At 45.3% G+C, this 19,104-nt stretch overlaps 1 protein-coding gene across 1 annotated transcript in view; it reads right to left on the reverse strand.

Annotated features, from left to right (window-relative positions):
* Positions 1 to 18,635, reverse strand: part of ZNF318 (zinc finger protein 318) — a 34,876-nt gene extending 16,241 nt beyond the window's left edge. Inside the window, exons 1-5 of the mRNA XM_032140322.2 lie at positions 17,914 to 18,635; positions 14,275 to 14,423; positions 5,844 to 6,483; positions 3,380 to 4,861; positions 1,093 to 1,192 (exon numbers count right to left, since the gene is read on the reverse strand). Coding sequence (XP_031996213.1) covers positions 1,093 to 1,192; positions 3,380 to 4,861; positions 5,844 to 6,483; positions 14,275 to 14,423; positions 17,914 to 18,312 — 2,770 coding nt within the window. The 5' untranslated portion in view covers positions 18,313 to 18,635. The remainder of the gene's footprint in view (positions 1 to 1,092; positions 1,193 to 3,379; positions 4,862 to 5,843; positions 6,484 to 14,274; positions 14,424 to 17,913) is intronic.
* Positions 18,636 to 19,104: the final 469 nt, after the last annotated feature.

Consider the following 19,104-nt stretch of genomic DNA (forward strand, 5'->3'; position numbering starts at 1 on the left):
AAGAGTACAGGAATATGAAAACTGAATGTGATATATAATCTTGCACTTTCTTTTGCTATAAAGGGCATTAACGGGACAATGTGAAATATGAGTAAGATTGGTAGACTGGGTAATAGTATTGTATCACTGCTAATATCCTAATTTTGATAAGTGTATTAAGGTTATGTACCTTCTTTGTTGTTAGGAAATACTTAAGTATTTAGGAGTAAAGGAACATCACATCTACAAGTTACTTTAAAAAGTTCAGAAAAGGCCAGTGCGGTGACTCATGCCTGTAATCTCAGCACTCTGGGAGGCCGAGGCAGGAGGATTGCTTGAGGCCAGAAGTTTGAGACCAGCCTGGACAAAATGATGAAACCCCATCGCTACTAAAATTACAAAAATTAGCCAGGTGTGGTGGCACACACCTGTAATCCCAGCTACTTGGGAGGCTGAGGCTTGAGAATCACTTGAATCCAGGAGGCAGAGGTTGCAGTGAGCCAAGACTGCACCACTGCACTCCAGCCTGGGCAACAGAGCAAGGCTCCATCTCAAAAAAAAAAAAAAAGTTCAGGAAAAATTACACACACACATACACACAAACTGACAGAGAGAAAAAGATATAGCAAGTGTATTAAAATGTTAATAATCTGGCAGGGCGTGGTAGCTCACGCCTATAATCCTAGCACTTTGGGAGGCTGAGACGGGTCTGGCCAACATGGTGAAACCCTATCTCTACTAAAAATACGAAAAAAATTAGCTGGGCATGGTGGCGGGTGCCTGTAATCCCAGCTACTTGGGAGGCTAAGGCAGGAGAATCACTTGAACCTGGGGGACAGAGGTTGTAGTGAGCCGAAATCACACCACTTCACTCCAGCCTGAGTGAAAGAGCAAAACTTCATCTCAAATAATAATAATAATCATCATCATCATCTGGGAGAAGAGTACCTGAGAATTCTTTGCACTATTATTACAACTTTTTTGTAAGTTTAATTATATTAAAAAAAATTTTTTTTAATGAAGCTTCAGGTTACTGAACCCGTGTGAGAGTATCAAATCTGGGTCTCCTACGCAAGTTATTACAAAAAGGCAGTCATGCAAAGCAGCTGATACCTTGTTGTTTATGAAGCCGCTCTAACTCGGTCCTAAGATAGTACATCTTCTTCTGGCGGGCTTCCCGGTCATTCTTTAGTTTTTCCCTCTCTTCAATAACCTGCAAAATACAAAGTGGTAAGAGAGTCCATCTCCTCCAACACTCTCTTTTCTATTTCTCTCTTCCAGAAGCCTTCATGCTAGACATTATCTGAATGTAAGGATCCAAATGCCTGCACACAGGCTCTGACCTTACAGTCGAAGTAATATTTTGTTCTAAGTTCTAGAATAGAACTGTCCATCTTTTCAAAAACTATACTATCCAGAAAGGTTGTTTTTTGCAGGAAGCATCTAGGGTACTGATAGCAACTATTAGATAGTGGTTCTAAGTTCCAAAGGGAACCATGGATAAAGGAACCATATGTGTTATAGGTAAGGGACATATTTCATGTTGTTTATTTATTTTCACTGCTCCCTGCAAACCAGGGATAACCCATAGGCAGTAGGCCCAGAGTAGCATGTTGTTTAATCCTCACAACATTTTCTCTATTTTATAGTCAGAAAACTGAGGTTGTACAAGATTAAGTAGAATACTCAAAGTCACACATTAAGAGTAGATTTACAATCCAGGTCTATCTGCCCTAAAACTCATGATCTTTCAACTATACTACTACCTCATGGAAAAAAGCAAATATGGCTTGTCTATACTATACCAGCATATAATAGGCCTGTATGTGTCTATAATAGACCTACGTATTATCAGCACCCTGACTTAAGGACTACATTTATAAAAGGAAAGTAAAGAGAAAGTGTATGACCTCCAAACACTGTCTGTAAAGTTTTGTCTATATTCAACCTATTCCCTTTCCCAAAAGACTTCAGTAAAACTAAAGACTGAAGTTCAGGGTATTTAAGTCCAATAGAAACTTAAGAGAAGTGTTTTTTGTCTTCCCAATAATTGGCCCAAACTCTTTAACTGGAAAAAAATGAGACTGGCCCTCTAATATTTTTCTTCAGAACTTTTTTTTTTTTTGAGATGGAATCTTGCTGTTGCCCAGGCTGGTGTGCAGTGGCATGATCTCGGCTCACTGCAACCTCCCCCTCCTAGGTTCAAGCAATTCTCCTGCCATGGCCTCCTGAGTAGCTGGGACTACAGGCGCGTGCCACCACACCCGGCTAATTTTTTGTATTTTTAGTAGAGATGGGGTTTCACCGTGTTAGCCAGGATGGTCTCTATCTTCTGACCTCATGATCCACTCGCCTCAGCCTCCCAAAGTGCTGGGATTACAGGCATGAGACACCACGCCCGGCGAGGTCTTAACTTTTATGAGCAAACCTAATTAGATACATTACATTTTTATGTTTCTAAACAAAGTGAGTTGCTAGGTATAAGTACCTTTACAATTAATAGTATGTATTAACTTTTCCACTCAAAATTCTTCTACTATGTATTCCTTATCTTGATGTAGATAAGGAATTATCTACTGCTCTAAATTATCAGAATTATTAGAATTATTGTATCTTTACCCCAGTCACTGCTTTCTTCCCACAGGCTGGGGACCCAATGAACCTGGATAATATAAAAAATGACTTTAGAGGCCAGGCACAGTGGCTCACGCCTGTGATCCTAGCACTCTGGGAGAGGCCGGCAGGGGAGGATCACTTGAGCCTATGAGTTCAAGATCAGCCTGGGCAACAGTGAGAAGACCCCATCTCTATATAAAATATACGTATACATACACACACACACACACACACACGTAATTTTTTAAATAAATAACATGTCAAAAATGCTGCTGTTACTACTGGGCTCTAAGATAAACCAGAACAAGCAAAGTTTATTTCTTGGTTTGCTTCAATTATCAAGCAACAACTAGTTATTAGCTTTAACTCACATAATCATTACAGGGTAAGAATACAGAATTCACTGGGATCAAACAGGTTTACTGATTCTCCTTCACCACACCCAATTTTGGTTCCCTACTCCACTATGAAATTATATTGAAGACTTCAAGGCTCCCAGTTCCTATCTACAGTGTTTGAAGACCATTAATTTGGATAGAATTAAACTTAAAAAAGGAAGTCTGACAATCACAATAGGACGCAAGGCCGGACTTTTGTTTAGCCCTAATGATAAAACATGTGTGAAAAACAGAGAACAATATACATTTCTTAAGGTGATGACAGCAGCCTCCAAACGAATTCAAGCGAAAGAGCCTTACAAATTTTCAGCCCCCTCTAAAAAACATATACAAATTTATGGTAAAATAGAAGACTTAGGCACAGGATGCCCAAAGCTAATATTCACCTTCTGCTTCTGGGAAGCACGGTTCTTCTCATCAGAGATCTTCTCTGGATTATATCTTATAAGTGATGGAATGGACACCTGGACAGGCACTTGGGCCGCAGGAATTGAACCTCGCAAAGACTCTTTCTGCTTAGGCTTATCAGGAGTCACAGTGGGGATCACACGGAGATTGGGACGGCTACGAGTAGCTTGTTTGGTTATTGGCATTATCCTGTGTGGTTCAGGTACAGGGTGGTTTGACGGTTGAGAGGTGGGATACATGGGCCATCTTGAGGCTGCATATGCCATGTAGTGCCTATAGGCATCAAAAGAGGCAGGGGGAATGGCAGGTCCCTGGTAGTTTGGAGGTATCCGAGCTGCAGCAAACTGAGAGGCCCTTGGCATGTGAAACTGAGATAAAGCAGCAGTGTGTGGAAGTCTAATTGGGGCAGATGGGGCTGATGGCAACATGCACCTGACTGCAACAGATGACTGAAACCCACTACCAACCACCTCTGGTCCTGAAATATGACCCACTGGATGGTCAGACTTCAGGAATGGAGGGCTGTTTTTTGTGAGCAGGTAAGGATCCACAGGAGAAGGTGGGTGTGGATGGGACACCTCTGGAGAGTGGGTATTGCTATGATGTGCCTCCCTGTTCTCTAGTCTGTGGGGATCTGAGGAACGTCGATCAGCTGAGAAGCAGTGGTCAACTGAGGAACAGCGGTCAGCTGAGAAGCGGTGGTCAACTGAGGAACAGTGGTCAGCTGAAAAGTATCGGTCAACTGAGGAACGGCGGTCAGCTGAGGAGCGTAATGATGGCTTCTTGCCATGAAGTCGTTCCTGGGTGCGTGCAGCCAATTGACTAATCTCTGCTACTCCAATATCCAGCCCTATTGTCTTGAGCAAGTCATGGATCTTCGCATATTCTGGACTGGTCTCTTCTAGTGATTCTAGCTTTACAGCTGGAGCTGAAGACGGCAGGGAGCTTGCCTTCTGCCTCATAACTTCACTTTCAGAGCTCCCAAGGGGCTTTGGTAGGGATTCTGCCTTTAAATCCTCTTCTTCATCCCCATAGAGAAATTTCTCCTCATCTTCTATGTCAGGAAAGCTACGTCGCCTTTTTTCCTGTGTACCAGTAGAATCAGCCAACATGCTCAGAATGCGGGAAAAACCACTGCCATCCTGGCTAGCTCTCTCATGGGGCAGCAGGAAGTCTGTGTGTCGCTCAGGTCCCTCAGCCTTCAAATCCAAATTATCCTTGTGGCATAGAAAACTTCCAAATTTTTCTCTGAGAGGACTGTTGTCTTTGGGAATCCCAGGAAGGGGACCCCATTGGTAAAGGTTGCCCTGAGGTTCCTTCAAGGCAGTCTCTACCATAGTCCCCTTGTTTTCGATCTCTGAGGCAAAAGCAGCAATAGCACCACTTAGTGGAAGGGATGGGTGCCCAGAGTAGAGAGGGTGATCCTGGCTGGAGCTGGTACTGCTGGAAAAACTCTCAAGCTGCAAAGACAAACACAACTGACTTAGTCTTATGCAGAATCTCAGAACATTAGTAATTGAGATAAATACTTAAATACTTTGGTCTTCCTGAATTAACAGGTGAGATGTAAGTATGGATAAAAGGGAGGAAACGTATCCTTAGCCAGATTCAAAATGTGAATCCCCTTATCTCCAGATGTTTCTGCTGTTAAGGAGAAACAGGAAGCGAGGCAAACTGGATGGAATCCTCACCTTTATCTATTTGTTAAAAGGAATTTGAATTCAAAAGAATTTTAGAGATCCCCTAGCTTGTTTTCTTTCCTATGGATCCCCAAAAGAAAAGGAAAAAAAAAGAGCTGCTTTGGCTGAAGTGGGGAGAGGAAACTCTGGAACGCTAACTCATCAGCATTCCTTTGCTAGGGAACCTCTTCAGAAGCCTTTATCTCCTAAGAGGACAGCTAAAAACTAGTGGTCTTTCCAGTAGTGGTCTCACCATCCTTTCACAGGTCAGGGAAAAATATCAAGGCTCAGAATGGTGAGGTGACTTGTCTAAAAATCACAGTAAGTTGGTGGCAGAAGTGGGTCCAAAATCAGAATCACCTGATTTCTAGTCCAGTGTCCTACAACTCATACATCTTGTCTTCTCTCTAAAGAGAGATGAGAAAATTGAGATCACCTCCTCCCCTTGCCTTTCAAGGTTCATTTCCAACAAACCCATATTCAAAGATTGCCAAAGGATAATCCAATTTAAGGAAAAAAACTTATAGTACTCTCCAAAATATCTATTTATTAATATAAAGCCTAATATACAGCAATAGAACCCTCTACTGATGCATTAAAAGGCCTACAGTTTCGTTTGGAGAGTCCTAGAAGGTGTAGCTCACAATGTCGGTCCAGCATATATTACAAAGATACCATTAGGAACATAGCCCACAGGAAAGTAACCAGGCTTTAAGATATTAGAGAGACTAGCAAGAGGCCCTACAAGAAATGCAGCAGAGACCTGCATGGAGGGCTCCATTATGTCCACCTCAATCCGCTTCTTCAAAATGGATTTCTTGGGCATCACAGATACTTCCTCAGGCCGATGCAAAGAATATCCTGGCTCTGATGCTGTTAGGACACCTGACAACCCAGGGATGGAACAGCCAGTACCACCACCATCAACTCCAACCAGCTCCTGACTCAAGCTCCTACTTCGCTCCTCCTCTTCCTCTCGCTTTCGTCTGGCAAGATCCAGTTCCCGAAACTCAGGGTCAAGAAACCTAGGACTTGGGCTTCTTCTACGCTGTCGATAGTTGCGAGTTCCTGATGTAAAACTTGGGTGATCCCCTCCCATGCTGTTTATCTTCACTGTGTCATCATAACGGGGTCTTTTGGCCTCCCGGCTCCTTTCTTCAGATCGTATAGAGTAGCCTTTGAGTTTTTCTCGATTGCGTTCTGTTCCCCGCAACAGCTCATCATGACAACTGATATGGGGACTATAATCAGATCGATGCAGGAAAGTTTCTTTTGTTCGGTAGTCCTCATCAAGTTGTCCCAAGAAGGGACTGAGAGGCCCTTCCTCCTGGGAAATATATCGCTCAAGACCCCGAGAGCACTGGGAGCTTCGAGTGAAGACAGAATCATCAGTCAGGTCATCCCTGAGGAAAAAGAGAAGCATCATTGAACAAATGGACTTGGAAAGAACAAGGGCAGACAAGGCTAAGAGACTGGTGTTTGTCAAGGGGGCTATAAAATGCTTAGGGCAAAAGACTATAATCATGAAGTCCAAGAACATTTCCTCTCCCTTTCCCCAGGGGCACAAGCAGCTTTAGCCTCTAACCAAGAGGTAATATTACCAACATATCTAGACAGAGCTGTTTGGGTAATTTCTCTGACTAGACTTAGGGTATGCAGAATATCATGCAAGTTACACAACTCCATACAAGCTAAATTCTAGCTCTTTGCTACTGAAAGTGTAGTGCGGACGAAACAGCATTAGCATTACCTGGGAACTTTTTAGAAATATAGCTTCTCAAAGCTCCACCCCAAGCAGATCTGAACTAGAATCTGCATTTGAACAAGATCTCCAGGTGATTTGTCTGTACTTTAAAGTTTGAGAAACACCAGTCCAGATCAATGGGATTTTTTTGTTTTGTTTTGAGACAGAGTCTCACTCTGTCACCCAGGCTGGAGTGCAGTGGCGCAATCTCGGCTCACTGCAAGCTCTGCCTCCCGGGTTCATGCCATTCTCCGGCCTCAGCCTCCTGTGTAGCTGGGCCTATGGGCACCAGCCACCACACCCGGCTAATTTTTTTTTTTTTTTTTTTTTTTTAGCAGAAACGGGGTTTCACCACGTTAGCCAGGATGGTCTCGATCTCCTGACCTAGTGATCAGCCCGCCTTGGCCTCCCAAAGTGTTGGGATTACAGGCATGAGCCACCGCGCTCGGCCTGTTTTGTTTAAGACAGAGTCTTGCTCTGTCGCCCAGGCTGGAGTGCAGTGGCATGATCTCGGCTGACTGCAACCTCTACCTCCCTGGTTCAAGTGATTCTTGTGCCTCAGCCTCCTAAGTAGCTGGGATTACAGGCGTGCACCACCACGCTGGCTGACTTTTTGCATTTTTTTAGTAGAGATGGGGTTTCACATGTTGGCCAGGCTGGTCTCAAACTCCTGACCTCAGGTGATCTGCCCGCCTCAGCCTCCCAAAGTGCTGGGATTACAGGCATGAGCCTCCACGCGTGGCTCAGATCAATGGTTTTAAAGCTGTGTTCCAGAGGTTGTAAAGAGTGCTCAGGAGCTACCAAAAGAAAGGAGGTACTAGAAAAGCAGAACCAGCAGGGCTCTGGACCTTCTACCCCAGTTAAATCATACTAATTCCAACTTTAAGTCTGTATATTAAGGTTCTAATAATTCAATTGGAAAAAAAAGTGTTTCACTATATGGTAACTTTTTAAAAAACTACTGGTTTATCTAATTAGCATGATTTTCTCATAAGATTTAGAAGGTTCTCCAATGCTTTGCCTTGATGGTTCACATATTAAAACCCACAAAGCTCTCTCACAGCCTGTTTTGTCACCCTCTTTGCCTTCTCTGGATATCTACAAGCACTCAGCTAATCTTGGGCTTAGAAAAGAGAAAGTGATGGTTTGGTTCACCATATATTTTTATTGCATTAAATACAAAGGTCTCAGACCTTTGTGGCATGAGGTAAAAATTCAGGATGGGACAACTATTCTTTTAGCTGAGAACTCTACACCACACCCAATAATGCTAACCTTCTCAGGGGCTATGGCTATGACACAAAACTAAAGTTTCTGATTTAAATCATAGATAGGAATAAAGATCCTCTAGCACTTTATGTATGAAAACTTCTAAGTAATCTGAATAAAAAATAAAAGTTCTTACATGTCACTCACATTCCAGAGTGAATTATCATCTAGAGGATGGTAACTATTAGTGTCTTCTGCAGTTTCTAGTAGCTACTTTTGCTTTTTGTGAGTTTCTAGAAATGACTTTTCCTGTTTTTTTTAGTAGTTGCTTTCCTGTCTCTGAGACTATGCCAGCAGAACCTTAAAACATTGCCTTTTCTTATTCACCAGCCTGCCTTTGTTCAAAGTTGTAGACCTAGGAATAAACTTATGAAAGGTTATCAAGGACAAACTTTGTTTACCTTCTCTAACAAGAATGCCACCTGTGGGAATCCAGGTTTCTGTTACCCACCTTCTAAGAATTTGGGAAATTTTGAGTTTTCAATGTAGTATGAAATAGGAATAAATGGGAATAAACCAACGATGATTTCTGAAATCAAACTGAGGTAAAAATTTTTCTCTATAGGTCCGTCAGCCATAAACACACCTATTTCCAGAGAGGAATGTTCATGAGTTGAGTCAATCCACTGCCAAAACACCATCTACCATACAAAAAGTCTCTGATCATATTAGTATAGCGAGAAAAAACATAGGCTCCATGATGAGGGGCAAGTTCATTCACACTCCCACATTCAGCTCCCCACTAGAACTATTACATGTCACCATGAAACAGCATACTAGCCCAAGATCTAATCCAGTACTAACTATCAAGAAGCTATAAATGAGATGGCTCTCAAAAAGCTGCAGTCCAGACTTGGAATCTCCAGTAGAATAAGACAGAAAAAAGGCATAAAAACAGTTTTCTTAAAAAAGCTATCACATATATATAGGCAGAAATCAGGCTGCTTATTAAAAGCTCATGTCCTCCTTCCCCAGGACTCCAAAAGGATATGAGAAAAGAACTGGCTGTAGTAAGAGCCCTAAAAAGGGTACAATCTCCTATACCCTGAAAGAGTCCAGCGATGGATACTCCTGGAAAGCCTTGGTTAAGTTCAACTGTTTTCTAAAATAAAGTCTATCTATTTAAAAAAACTGATTGTTGGAGTTGGGTAATGAGGACATGGGGTTTCACTGTACTATTCTAAATTTTTGTGTTTACAAATCTCTGTTAAACAAGTTTTTTAAAAATGTATGTATGTCCATATAAAAACTTTTATACCAATGTTCAGAGCAGCATTAATCATAATTGCCAAAAAGTGAAAAGAATCAAAATGTTATCCATTCATTCATCACTGATGAATGGATAAACAAAACATGATATATCCATACAATAAATTATTATCAGCAATAAAAAGGAATGCTACAAACACGGATGAACCTTAAAAAAAATATGCTAAGTCAAAGAAGCCAATCACAAAAGACCATATATTATATGATTCTATTTATATGAAATGTCCAGAATAGGCAAATCTATAGAGACAGAAAGTAGATTAGTGATTGCCCATGGCTGGGGGTAGGGTGGAGGGAGTAATGGCTAAAACAGAGCTTCTTTCTGGTTTAATAAAAATGTTCTAAAATTGATTGTAGTGAGGGATGCACAACTCTGAATATGCCAAAAATCACTGAACTGTACACTTTAAATGGGTGAATTATATAGTATACAAATTACATCTCAATAAAGCTGTTAAAAATGTATATATATTTTAAAAGGTCCTTCAGAGCCTAAACTCTCCATTCTTTTCTGTTGATGAGTCCCAAAAATGCCCCGAGAAAGCTGTTTGCTTCTATTCCCTAAAGTAAATCAGAGGGAAAAAAATCCCACTCCTTCAATCTGTCAGAATAAGGAGAAGGAATTAGGCGATAAGCTGGGCACAATGGCTCACACCTGTAATCTTAGCACTTCGAGAGGCCAGGGCAGAAGGATTACTTGAGGTCAGGAGACCAGCCTGGACAACATAGATAGATAGAAACCCAATTTCTAAAAATTTATTTTTTAATTCACCAGGTGTGGTAGTGCAGCCCATAGTTCTAGCTACTCTGAAGACTGAGCTGGGAGGACCACTTGAGCCCAGGAGTTTGAGGTTACAGTGAACTATGATCACGCCACTGGGCAACAGAGCGAGACACTGTCTTTTTTAAAAAGATAATTTTTTTTTAAAATAAATAGCTCCATGAATGGAACATTATATGTGCAAATTACTTTGATGAACAGGAGAAATCAACCTCACATCCGCAAGTCTTTAGAAGCCAAGTGTTTTAGAATTTTTCACATTACCGTTCATGTTCCCTTTTGAGTACAACTACAGTCCTACATACAGGGCTGCTAAGGTGAAGACAACTAAAACCCAACTTGGCTATCATCCAAACCTGATATAAAACTTAACAGATTCAATAAAGGAAGAGAAAGAATACTAGAGTCTCAGGAAAAAAAATAAATAAATAAACAAACAGCTGGCCAGGCATGATGGCTCATGCCTGCAATCCCATCACTTTGGGAGGCTGAGGCAGGAGGATCACTTGAGCTCAGGAGTTTGAAACCAGCGTAGGCAACACAGTGAGAACCCCATCTCTACAAAAATTTGAAAAATTAGCTGGGCATTGGGTGGTGTGTGCCTGTATTCCTAGCTACTTGGGAGGCTGTGGCAGGAGAATCAATTGAATCCAGGAGTTAGAGGCTACACTAAGCTATGATCGTGCCACTGCACTCTAGCCTGGGTGACAGAGTGAGACCCTGTCTCTTAAAAATAAATTTAAAAGGGGCCAGGCGCGGTGGCTCACGCCTGTAATCCCAGCACTTTGGGAGGCCGAGGTGGACGGATCACGAGGTCAGGAGTTCGAGACCAACCTGGCCAACATAGTGAAACTGCATCTCTACTAAAAATACAAAAAATTAGCCAGGCGTGGTAGTCCGCACCTGTAACCCCAGCTACTCAGGAGGCTGAGGCAGGAGAATTGCTAGAACCTGGGAGGCGGAGGTTGCAGTGAGCCGAGATTGTAGCATTGCACTCCAGCCAGGCAACAGTGCAAGACTCTGTCTCAAAAAATAAATAAAAATAAATAAATAAATAAATTTTTAAAAAATAAACATCTACATAGGCTTTTTCATTTTTGTTTTGAGACAGAGTCTTGTTCTGTGCAGTGGCACAATCTGGGCTCACTGCAAACTCTGCCTCCCAGGTTCAAGCTTCTCCTGCCTCAGCCTCTGGAGTAGCTAGGACTACAGGCATGCGCCACCGCTGGGTAATTTTTGTATTTTTGGTAGAGACAGGGTTTCACCATGTTGGCCAGGATGGTCTCGAACTCCTCACCTAAAGTGATTGGCCCACCTCAGCCTCCCAAAGTGCTGGGATTACAGGTATGAGCCACTGCGCCAGGCCCCAACATCTACATACAAACGATAAAAATGGCCTGTATCATTGGCTGAAGACTAGACTCACTGTCAGGAGACAACCTGAGTATGCCAATGGTCCTATGGCCTGGTTTTAGTGGACAGTAATTATCCACACAAACCATACTGAACAAAAGGGAAAGAAGAGAAATGTGTAGGGGGCAACAGTATTTTTTAAATGGCCTTGTATCTCTGTTTAGAACCTTAATCTCACTTTTATCTAAAATAGACCTGTGCCTCTGAAACACATGATTCTAGAAAGAAGACTGCTGCCCCAAACTCCCTAAGAGGAAAAATTTTAATTTTTGTAATTTAAAAATACAATTAGTTCTATCTGAAGCACACGTGCATAACAAAGTTTATGCAAAGGGGAAGTGACATCCTAGGCCTAAGAAGAGGAACTGCTGAAGCTAACTCAAAACCTCAGCAAAGAATGAAGACAATCGCCGGGCGCGGTGGCTCATGCCTGTAATCACAGCACTTCGGGAGGCCGAGGCGGGCGGATTACAAGGTCAGGAGATCGAGACCATCCTGGCTAACACGGTGAAACCCTGTCTCTACTAAAAATAAAAAAAAATTAGCCGGGCGTGGTGGTGGGCGCCTGTAGTCCCAGCTACTTGAGAGGCTGAGGCAGGAGAATGGCGTGAACCCGGGAGGCGGAGCTTGCAGTGAGCCGAGACTGTCTCAAAAAAAAAAAAATGAATGAAGACCATCATACTATGTACCACCTACCCAGACTACCTACTCAATAATTTCCCCAAACAGAAGCAGCCAGAACGGCAAGGGCTATTGCCTCAATTGATACAGTCACATATCTTGAAGCCCTTTAGAAGCTTCAATGTTGTATGACATAAGACTACTCTGCCTTGCTTCTTCTCTGAGAAAACACCAAATGGCAGATGATGTAGGTGGAGGGGGTGGGGCGGGGGCAGAGGCCCCAGGGACCCTGGGATGAGAAACCGCGGTGGCTTCCGTGGAAGGGCTGGGGTTGCAGCCGTGGACAGGGCTGAGGCCGCGGAGCTCATGGAGGCAAGGCCAAGGATAAGGAGCGGATGCCTGTCACCAAGCTGGGCTGCTTGGTTAAGGACATAAAGATCAAGTCCCTGGAGAACTATCTCTTCTCCCTGCCCATCAAGGAATCTGAGATCCCTGACTTTTTCCTGGGGGCCTCTCTCAAGGATGAGGTGTTGAAGATTATGCCAGTGCAGAAGCAGACCCACATTGGCCAGTGCAAAAGGTTCAAGGCGTTTGTTGCCATCGGGGACTACAATGGCCACGTCAGTCTGGGTGTTAAGTGCTCCAAGAAGGTGGCCACTGCCACCTGCAGGGCCATCATCCTGGCCAAGCTCTCCATTCTCCCTGTGCGCAGAGGCTACTGGGGGAACAAGATCCACAAGCCCCACATTGTTCCTTGCAAGGTGACAGGCCGCTGCGGCTCTGTGCTGGTGCGCCTCATCCCTGTGCCCAAGGGCACTGGCATCATCTCAGCCCCTGTGCCCAAGAAGCTGCTCATGATGGCTGGTAATGATGACTGCTACACCTCAGCCAGGGGCTGCACTGCCACCCTGGGCAACTTCACCAAGGCCACCTTCGATGCCATCTCTAAGACCTACAGCTACCTGACCCCCGATCTCTGGAAGGAGACGGGATTCACCAAGTCTCCCTATCAGGAATTCACTGATACCTCATTCAGAGACACACACCAGAGTCTCTGTGCAGAGGACGCAGGCTCCAGCTGTGGCTACAACATAGGGTTTTTATACAAGAAATATAAAGTGAATTAAGCCTGAAAAAAAAAAAAAAAAAAACACTGTTCTGCCTTGCTTCACTGCATCCACAGCCAATGGAACTTTGAGGTATTACCAACGGCAAAACTGGTCCTCAGACTTCCTGCCCAGCTCTCCCCCACCCGCCTAGCTATGCTCTGTGCAACATGGCAAGCGACAGTCTCAGTTTGAAATTACATTACATTGATTTATTGCTACTGCTAATCATTTGTCAAAACTCCCAATGTGCTGGGCAGAGACCACAACAGTCATGGTCTCAGCTCTGAGTAAGAGTGCTTTCCTGAACTCCCATCCATACTTTGACTTTTGCGAGATGAAAAACACCTAATGTGATTATTTACAATCTACATATGGTTAAGTTCCTAGTACCTGAGGTCTATATCCAAGTCTCCTGAGTGTATCTACCCTTCCTCAGCACTCAATAGCTGTTAAAATAATAACTGAACTTAAACATTTTTGAAGGTCTCTAGCTTTCTATTAATACTTTATCTATTTCACATACACACATATATTAGACATGAACTTACCTAACCCTTTCTGAATCTATGTTTCAGCCTGGATAAGCTAAAAAATAATACCATTTTAAAAAGTCTTCCCATTTTGTCCAGAACTTTTCTTTGGAGAAGGGACCGCTCATAGTTTCACTGTTTTAGAATCTATACCATCTCAACTGTTCTTGTTTTGGGGGACTCTCATTATGTCCCCTCAGCCTCTTCTTTCTAGTCAGACTCGGATGACCTTTTTAAAGTCTTTTTTTTCTATACGATTTATTCAGCAACAGAGTCTACACATCATTATACTCTTCCCACTTAGAAATTCTATCCCAACGTTTTATTTTGTACTGGACACGTGGCACAGGAAATAACTTTAGAGCTGGCACCATCCTTTCAAATATATCATTCAGAAAACAGCAACATTTCTGCCTTCAAGTACTAGTATAGTATGCCCTGCCTTAGGTGATGCCTACCTGTCCATGTCTTCCAGATTATCCACTGGTGACCCCAGCCGATCACTAAGCCGTCGCCGTTCTGGTGTGCTAACACAGAAGTGGTCATTGCCAACAGTGATCCTTAAGCTCTTTTCCAAAGAGTCAGAACGCAGACCAGGAGAGCGTCTCTACAAAAGTAAAGGATAATATGGTTAGTCAATAGGGTCAAGACATCCCTACATCCAAAAACTCTCCTCCCTAGTTACAAAGTTAGCCAGGCATGGTCGCTCATGCCTGTATACCCAACACTTTGGGAGGCTGAGGTGTATAGGCCCAGGCAAGAATGTGAGACCAGTCTGGGCAACACAGACTCCATCTCTATAAAAAAAGTTTAAAATTAGCCAGGTGTGGTCCCAACTACTCAGGTGGCTGAGGTAGGAGGATAGCTTAAGCTTGGGAGGTCAGGGCTGCAGTGAGCCATGACTGCACCACAGCACTTCAGCCTGGGCAATGAGCAGGACCTTGTCTCAAAAACAAAAAACAACCCTACAAAGTTGGGGTTCAACAAGGTGAGAAATGGTTATGGTAAGACACTATACCAAAAATAAAGCATTTTTAAAAAACTGTCATTTTCTTAGAGATATAAGCCCATACCTCTAACTCTCCTCAACAGTGACCTCTCATTCTTACTGGGCATGGGGAAAAAGAAGTGAAGAAAGTCCCTGCTCTCAGAACCTACATATTTCTAGTGAAGGAGGTAAACCAAAAACAAGTTTAAAGAAAAAAAAAAAAAGTACTTCTGGTAAGTGCTATAAAGTCATTAAAACATGGTATCATAAAAGGAGTTACGTCAGATAGAATGGTTAGAGAAGGTTTTTCTCAGGTGATAACCTGAGGCCTGAAGGATGAGATGTCAGCCTTGCAAAGAACAGGTAGAAGGATGTTTCAGGCAAAGGAAAGAAGCACCTCAGTATTGAGCTTAGTATATTTTAAGTAACAGAAAAGCGGCCAGTGTGGCTGCAGCAAAGTGACAGAAGAGGAAAAGATAGGCAGAAAGCACAGTTGGGAAATTTGGATTTTATTCTTAGTGCAATTAACAGTTATAGGAGGGTTTTACACAGGATAGTGACATCATCTGACTACACTTTTCCTCCAGATGCTTGCACGGCACACCCTCACCTCCTTCAGATCTTTATTCAAAAATCACCTTCCCAAGAGGCCTTCCCTGACTACTCTATCAAAAATTTTAACTCCCCAGGCCAGGCATGGTAGCTCATGCCTGTAAGCCCAGCATTTTGGGAGGCTGAGGCAGGAGAATCACGTGAGGCCAGGAGTTTGAGACCAGCCTGGGCAACATAGTGAAATCCCTCCCCACACCAAAAAAACTTTTTTAAATAAAATCAGCTGGGATGTTGTTACGCACCTGTAGTCCCAGCTACTCAGGAGACTGAGGTGAGAGGATCGCTTGAGCGTGGGAGTTTGAGACTGCAGTGAGCTATGATCACACCACTACATCCCAGCCCGGGTGACAGAGCAAGACTATATTACATACACACGCGTGCGCGCACACACACACACACTGTAACTCCCTTCTCTGCTCTTAGTCCTTTTTTTTTTTTTTTTTTTGAGACTTGCTCTGTTGCCCCCAGTCTGGAGTGCAGTGGCACGATCTCGGCTCACTGCAAGCTCCGCCTCCCAGGTTCACGCCATTCTCCTGCCTCAGCCTCCCAAGTAGCTGGGACTACAGGTGCCCGCCACCAAGCCCCGCTAATTTTTGTATTTTTAGTAGAGATGGGGTTTCACTGTGTTAGCCAATATGGTCTCGATCTCCTGACCTCCTGATCTGCCCGCCTCGGCCTCCCAAAGTGCTGGGATTACCGGCGTGAGCCACCGTGCCCGGCCCTATTTTAGTACTTCTTAGTCCTTCTTAGTACTTAATTACATTTAACATACCATGGCATTTCTAACTTCATCTTATTATCCAACTCTACCTGCTAGAATATTAACTCTATAAGAATAGGAGTTTTTGTCTGGTTTGCACTTTGTTGTATCCCCAGGGTAGTCCAGAACAGTGCCTAATGCAAAGTAGATGCTCAATAAATACATATCAAATATATAAAGTGAGGGCTTAAAAATCAATTTGATTTCTGTGTACCCTCCAGAATAAACTGGAGGGTAGCAAGAGCGGAGTGTAGAGAAGCCAAATGCAACAATCCATGCAAGAGGTAATAGGGCTTAGACCAGAGTGATGGCAGGAGGAGGGTAGTTTTGGGGATGTATTCTAGAGGTAAAGCTAACGAGTTAGACAGATGAGATAATCTGACAAATCAGATGCGGGAAGAAGGGAGATAATGACTGTTTCTGATGTAACAATGGATGATGCTATTTACTCAGACAGAAAAGACTGGAGCAAATACACTGTGCACTGGAGAAGAAAAGGAGGTTGTGTAAACAAGCATTCTGTTCTTGCTTCCTCTGTAGTGACTGCCACCCACACTGGCACTGCTCAACTGAAAATCTTAACATAGTGACAAATCAATTTACCCATGACCAAGTACTCACAGTACTTACATACATGTTAGAGAGCCACTCAAAAAAGCAGAACTTTGTTAGTAAGTTTAAAAAAAGAGGCCGGGCATGGTGGCGGGCACCTGTAATCCCAGCTACTTGGGAGGCTAAGGCGGGAGAATCGATTGAACCCCGGGGGCGGAGGTTACAGTGAGCTGAGATCATGCCATTGCACTCCAGCCTGGGCAACAGAGTGAGACTCTTTCTCAAATAATAATAAAAAAAAGACTGATGAACTAAAAATAAAACAAATCCCCAAACACCAGACTCTACCTAGAGAATCTCTTGGGGTGGTGGTTATGGTTTAAAGGTCAACATTATTTCTAAAACTAAACTTAACCTCATGCTCCGTTCCTCTAGCAGTGAAAACACAAAGGTTCAAATCATAGGTTTGGGGAACCAGGCGGATCTGAGTTGAATCACAGCTCCACCACTTAGCCGTGTCACCTTAGTCGAGTTACTTGAACCTCTCTGGGTTGCTTCTTCGGCTGTACAACAAGGAATAATATTAACTGCCTCACTTCAAAGAGTTGTGAGAGTTAAAAGAATGTGTAAAGTGAAAGGCTAGGCATAATTCCTGGCATAGAACTCGATACTTCATTCCAAAGCAGCAGCTCCAATTCATTTAAGCTAACAGTTTACACTCGACGTAAAGCCTGGTAGGGTTCAAGCGTCCCTAACTCGCCACAAAAACGAATATTTCGGCTTTTTTCCCCTAAGATCCAGGAATGCAGCTCAGGTGTAAGGGGATGAAAACTACGGAACCCCAAGGACACGTCAACTCTACAAAAAGTACCAAGGCACACGGTTTGGACGAAATGCCCCTCGCCTTGGCAAACTTTCCACACCTCACCCGGCGTGAAAGAAACAGCCTATTCGTAAGGAACGGAGCGCGCACTCCCGACCGGACGCCCGTGCGCTCCCGAGTCCGTTATTGTGTCAACGCTCCCGGGTCTGACAGAAGCCTCCAGGCTGGGCATCCTCGAGGGAGTTGGCCGGAGGCTTCGCGCTTAGGACCCTGGCCTGGAGGCCCCGGGCGTTTCTGGAAACGGGAATTCCGGGCGAGGGGGCTGGGGGATGGAGGGAGTCCTGGACGAGGGGTGGGATTACCCGGCTGCCGCTGTCGCCTGGATGGTCTCCGCGGCCGTCCCGGGCATAGTCGGCGCGGGACTCCCCTCGGCTGCTGCCTCTGAAGCCGGCCGGGCCCGGCGGGAAGAGTCGTCGGCCCCGCGGTGGCGACGGAGAGCCGCGACGGGCCCGAGGCGGGGACGGGGAGACGCGACGACCCCGTGGCGGGGACGGCGAGGCCCTGCGGCCGCGGTGCCCTGAGGGCGAGCGGGGTCGGCGAGCCGGGGTCCGCGACGAGGAGCCAGAGGACGGAGGCGGCGGTGAGCTGCGGCGAGCCGGGCCTGAGGAGGAGCCAGAGCTGCGGCCGCTGCGCGGGCCGCCCCCGCCGTCGTCTTTAGGCCGGTGGGAAGAGACGGAGGAGCGAGCGCTGCTGCGGTACATGGTTCTCGCAGCGGCGGCCACAGCGACAGCTCCGACCCGGGGGCGCCCTAGACGCAGGCCCGGAGCGCGCCGCCGCAGCTGCAGCCGCCGCCACCTCGGCCGCTGCGCGCCGCCTCAGCCGCGGGAGCAGCCCCCTCTCCTCGGCCCCGCGTCGCCCCGGGGGCCCGGCCGAGCGCGCCCCCGCGGCTGGCGGTTGGAGGGTGCGAGCACGCGTCCGACACACCCCCCCGCCTCCGGGGCTCCCCGCTCCTCCACTCAGGGAGCGGCCGCAGGAACCAAGAAAAGTGGGGAGGAGCGCAGACGCCGGTGCGAGGCTGGGCGAGGGGAGGGGAAGCGAAGCGCGCGCCCTGAGCTCTGCACGCCCCGCCTCCGAATCCTCAAGATGGCGGCCACAGAGCCGCCCACTTCCCCCTCCCCCGGCGGCCACGTGACCCCTGTGGCCTCCGCGCGGGGTGGGCGGGGCGGAAGGGAGGGCTTCTCTGGAGAGGAGCCTGGTTTTCCGGGGATGCTCCAGGCCTCGGGACTTAGGGGTTTGGAGACCGTGCGGAGGTGTCTTCGCTCTTTCCTGTCGCCCCTCAAGCCTCTTAATTTAGGGATGGCCACGAAATGGTTGAAAACCATTCGTGATAATATAAACGGGCCTGTAAACGTTAGCTGTGTCGGAGGTTACGGACCCCGGCAGGAGCGCCCACCGAAGTCCTGTCCCCTGCTGAAGCAACACGACCCGCATCAGTTTACTTTCCAGTTTGCCTAATTTCTGGAGGTTGAAATTGAGGATAGGAAGGTACGAGG

This window comes from Hylobates moloch, unplaced genomic scaffold (genome assembly GCF_009828535.3).
Source record: "Hylobates moloch isolate HMO894 unplaced genomic scaffold, HMol_V3 SCAFFOLD_20, whole genome shotgun sequence".
In the NCBI taxonomy this organism is placed as follows: domain Eukaryota; kingdom Metazoa; phylum Chordata; class Mammalia; order Primates; family Hylobatidae; genus Hylobates; species Hylobates moloch.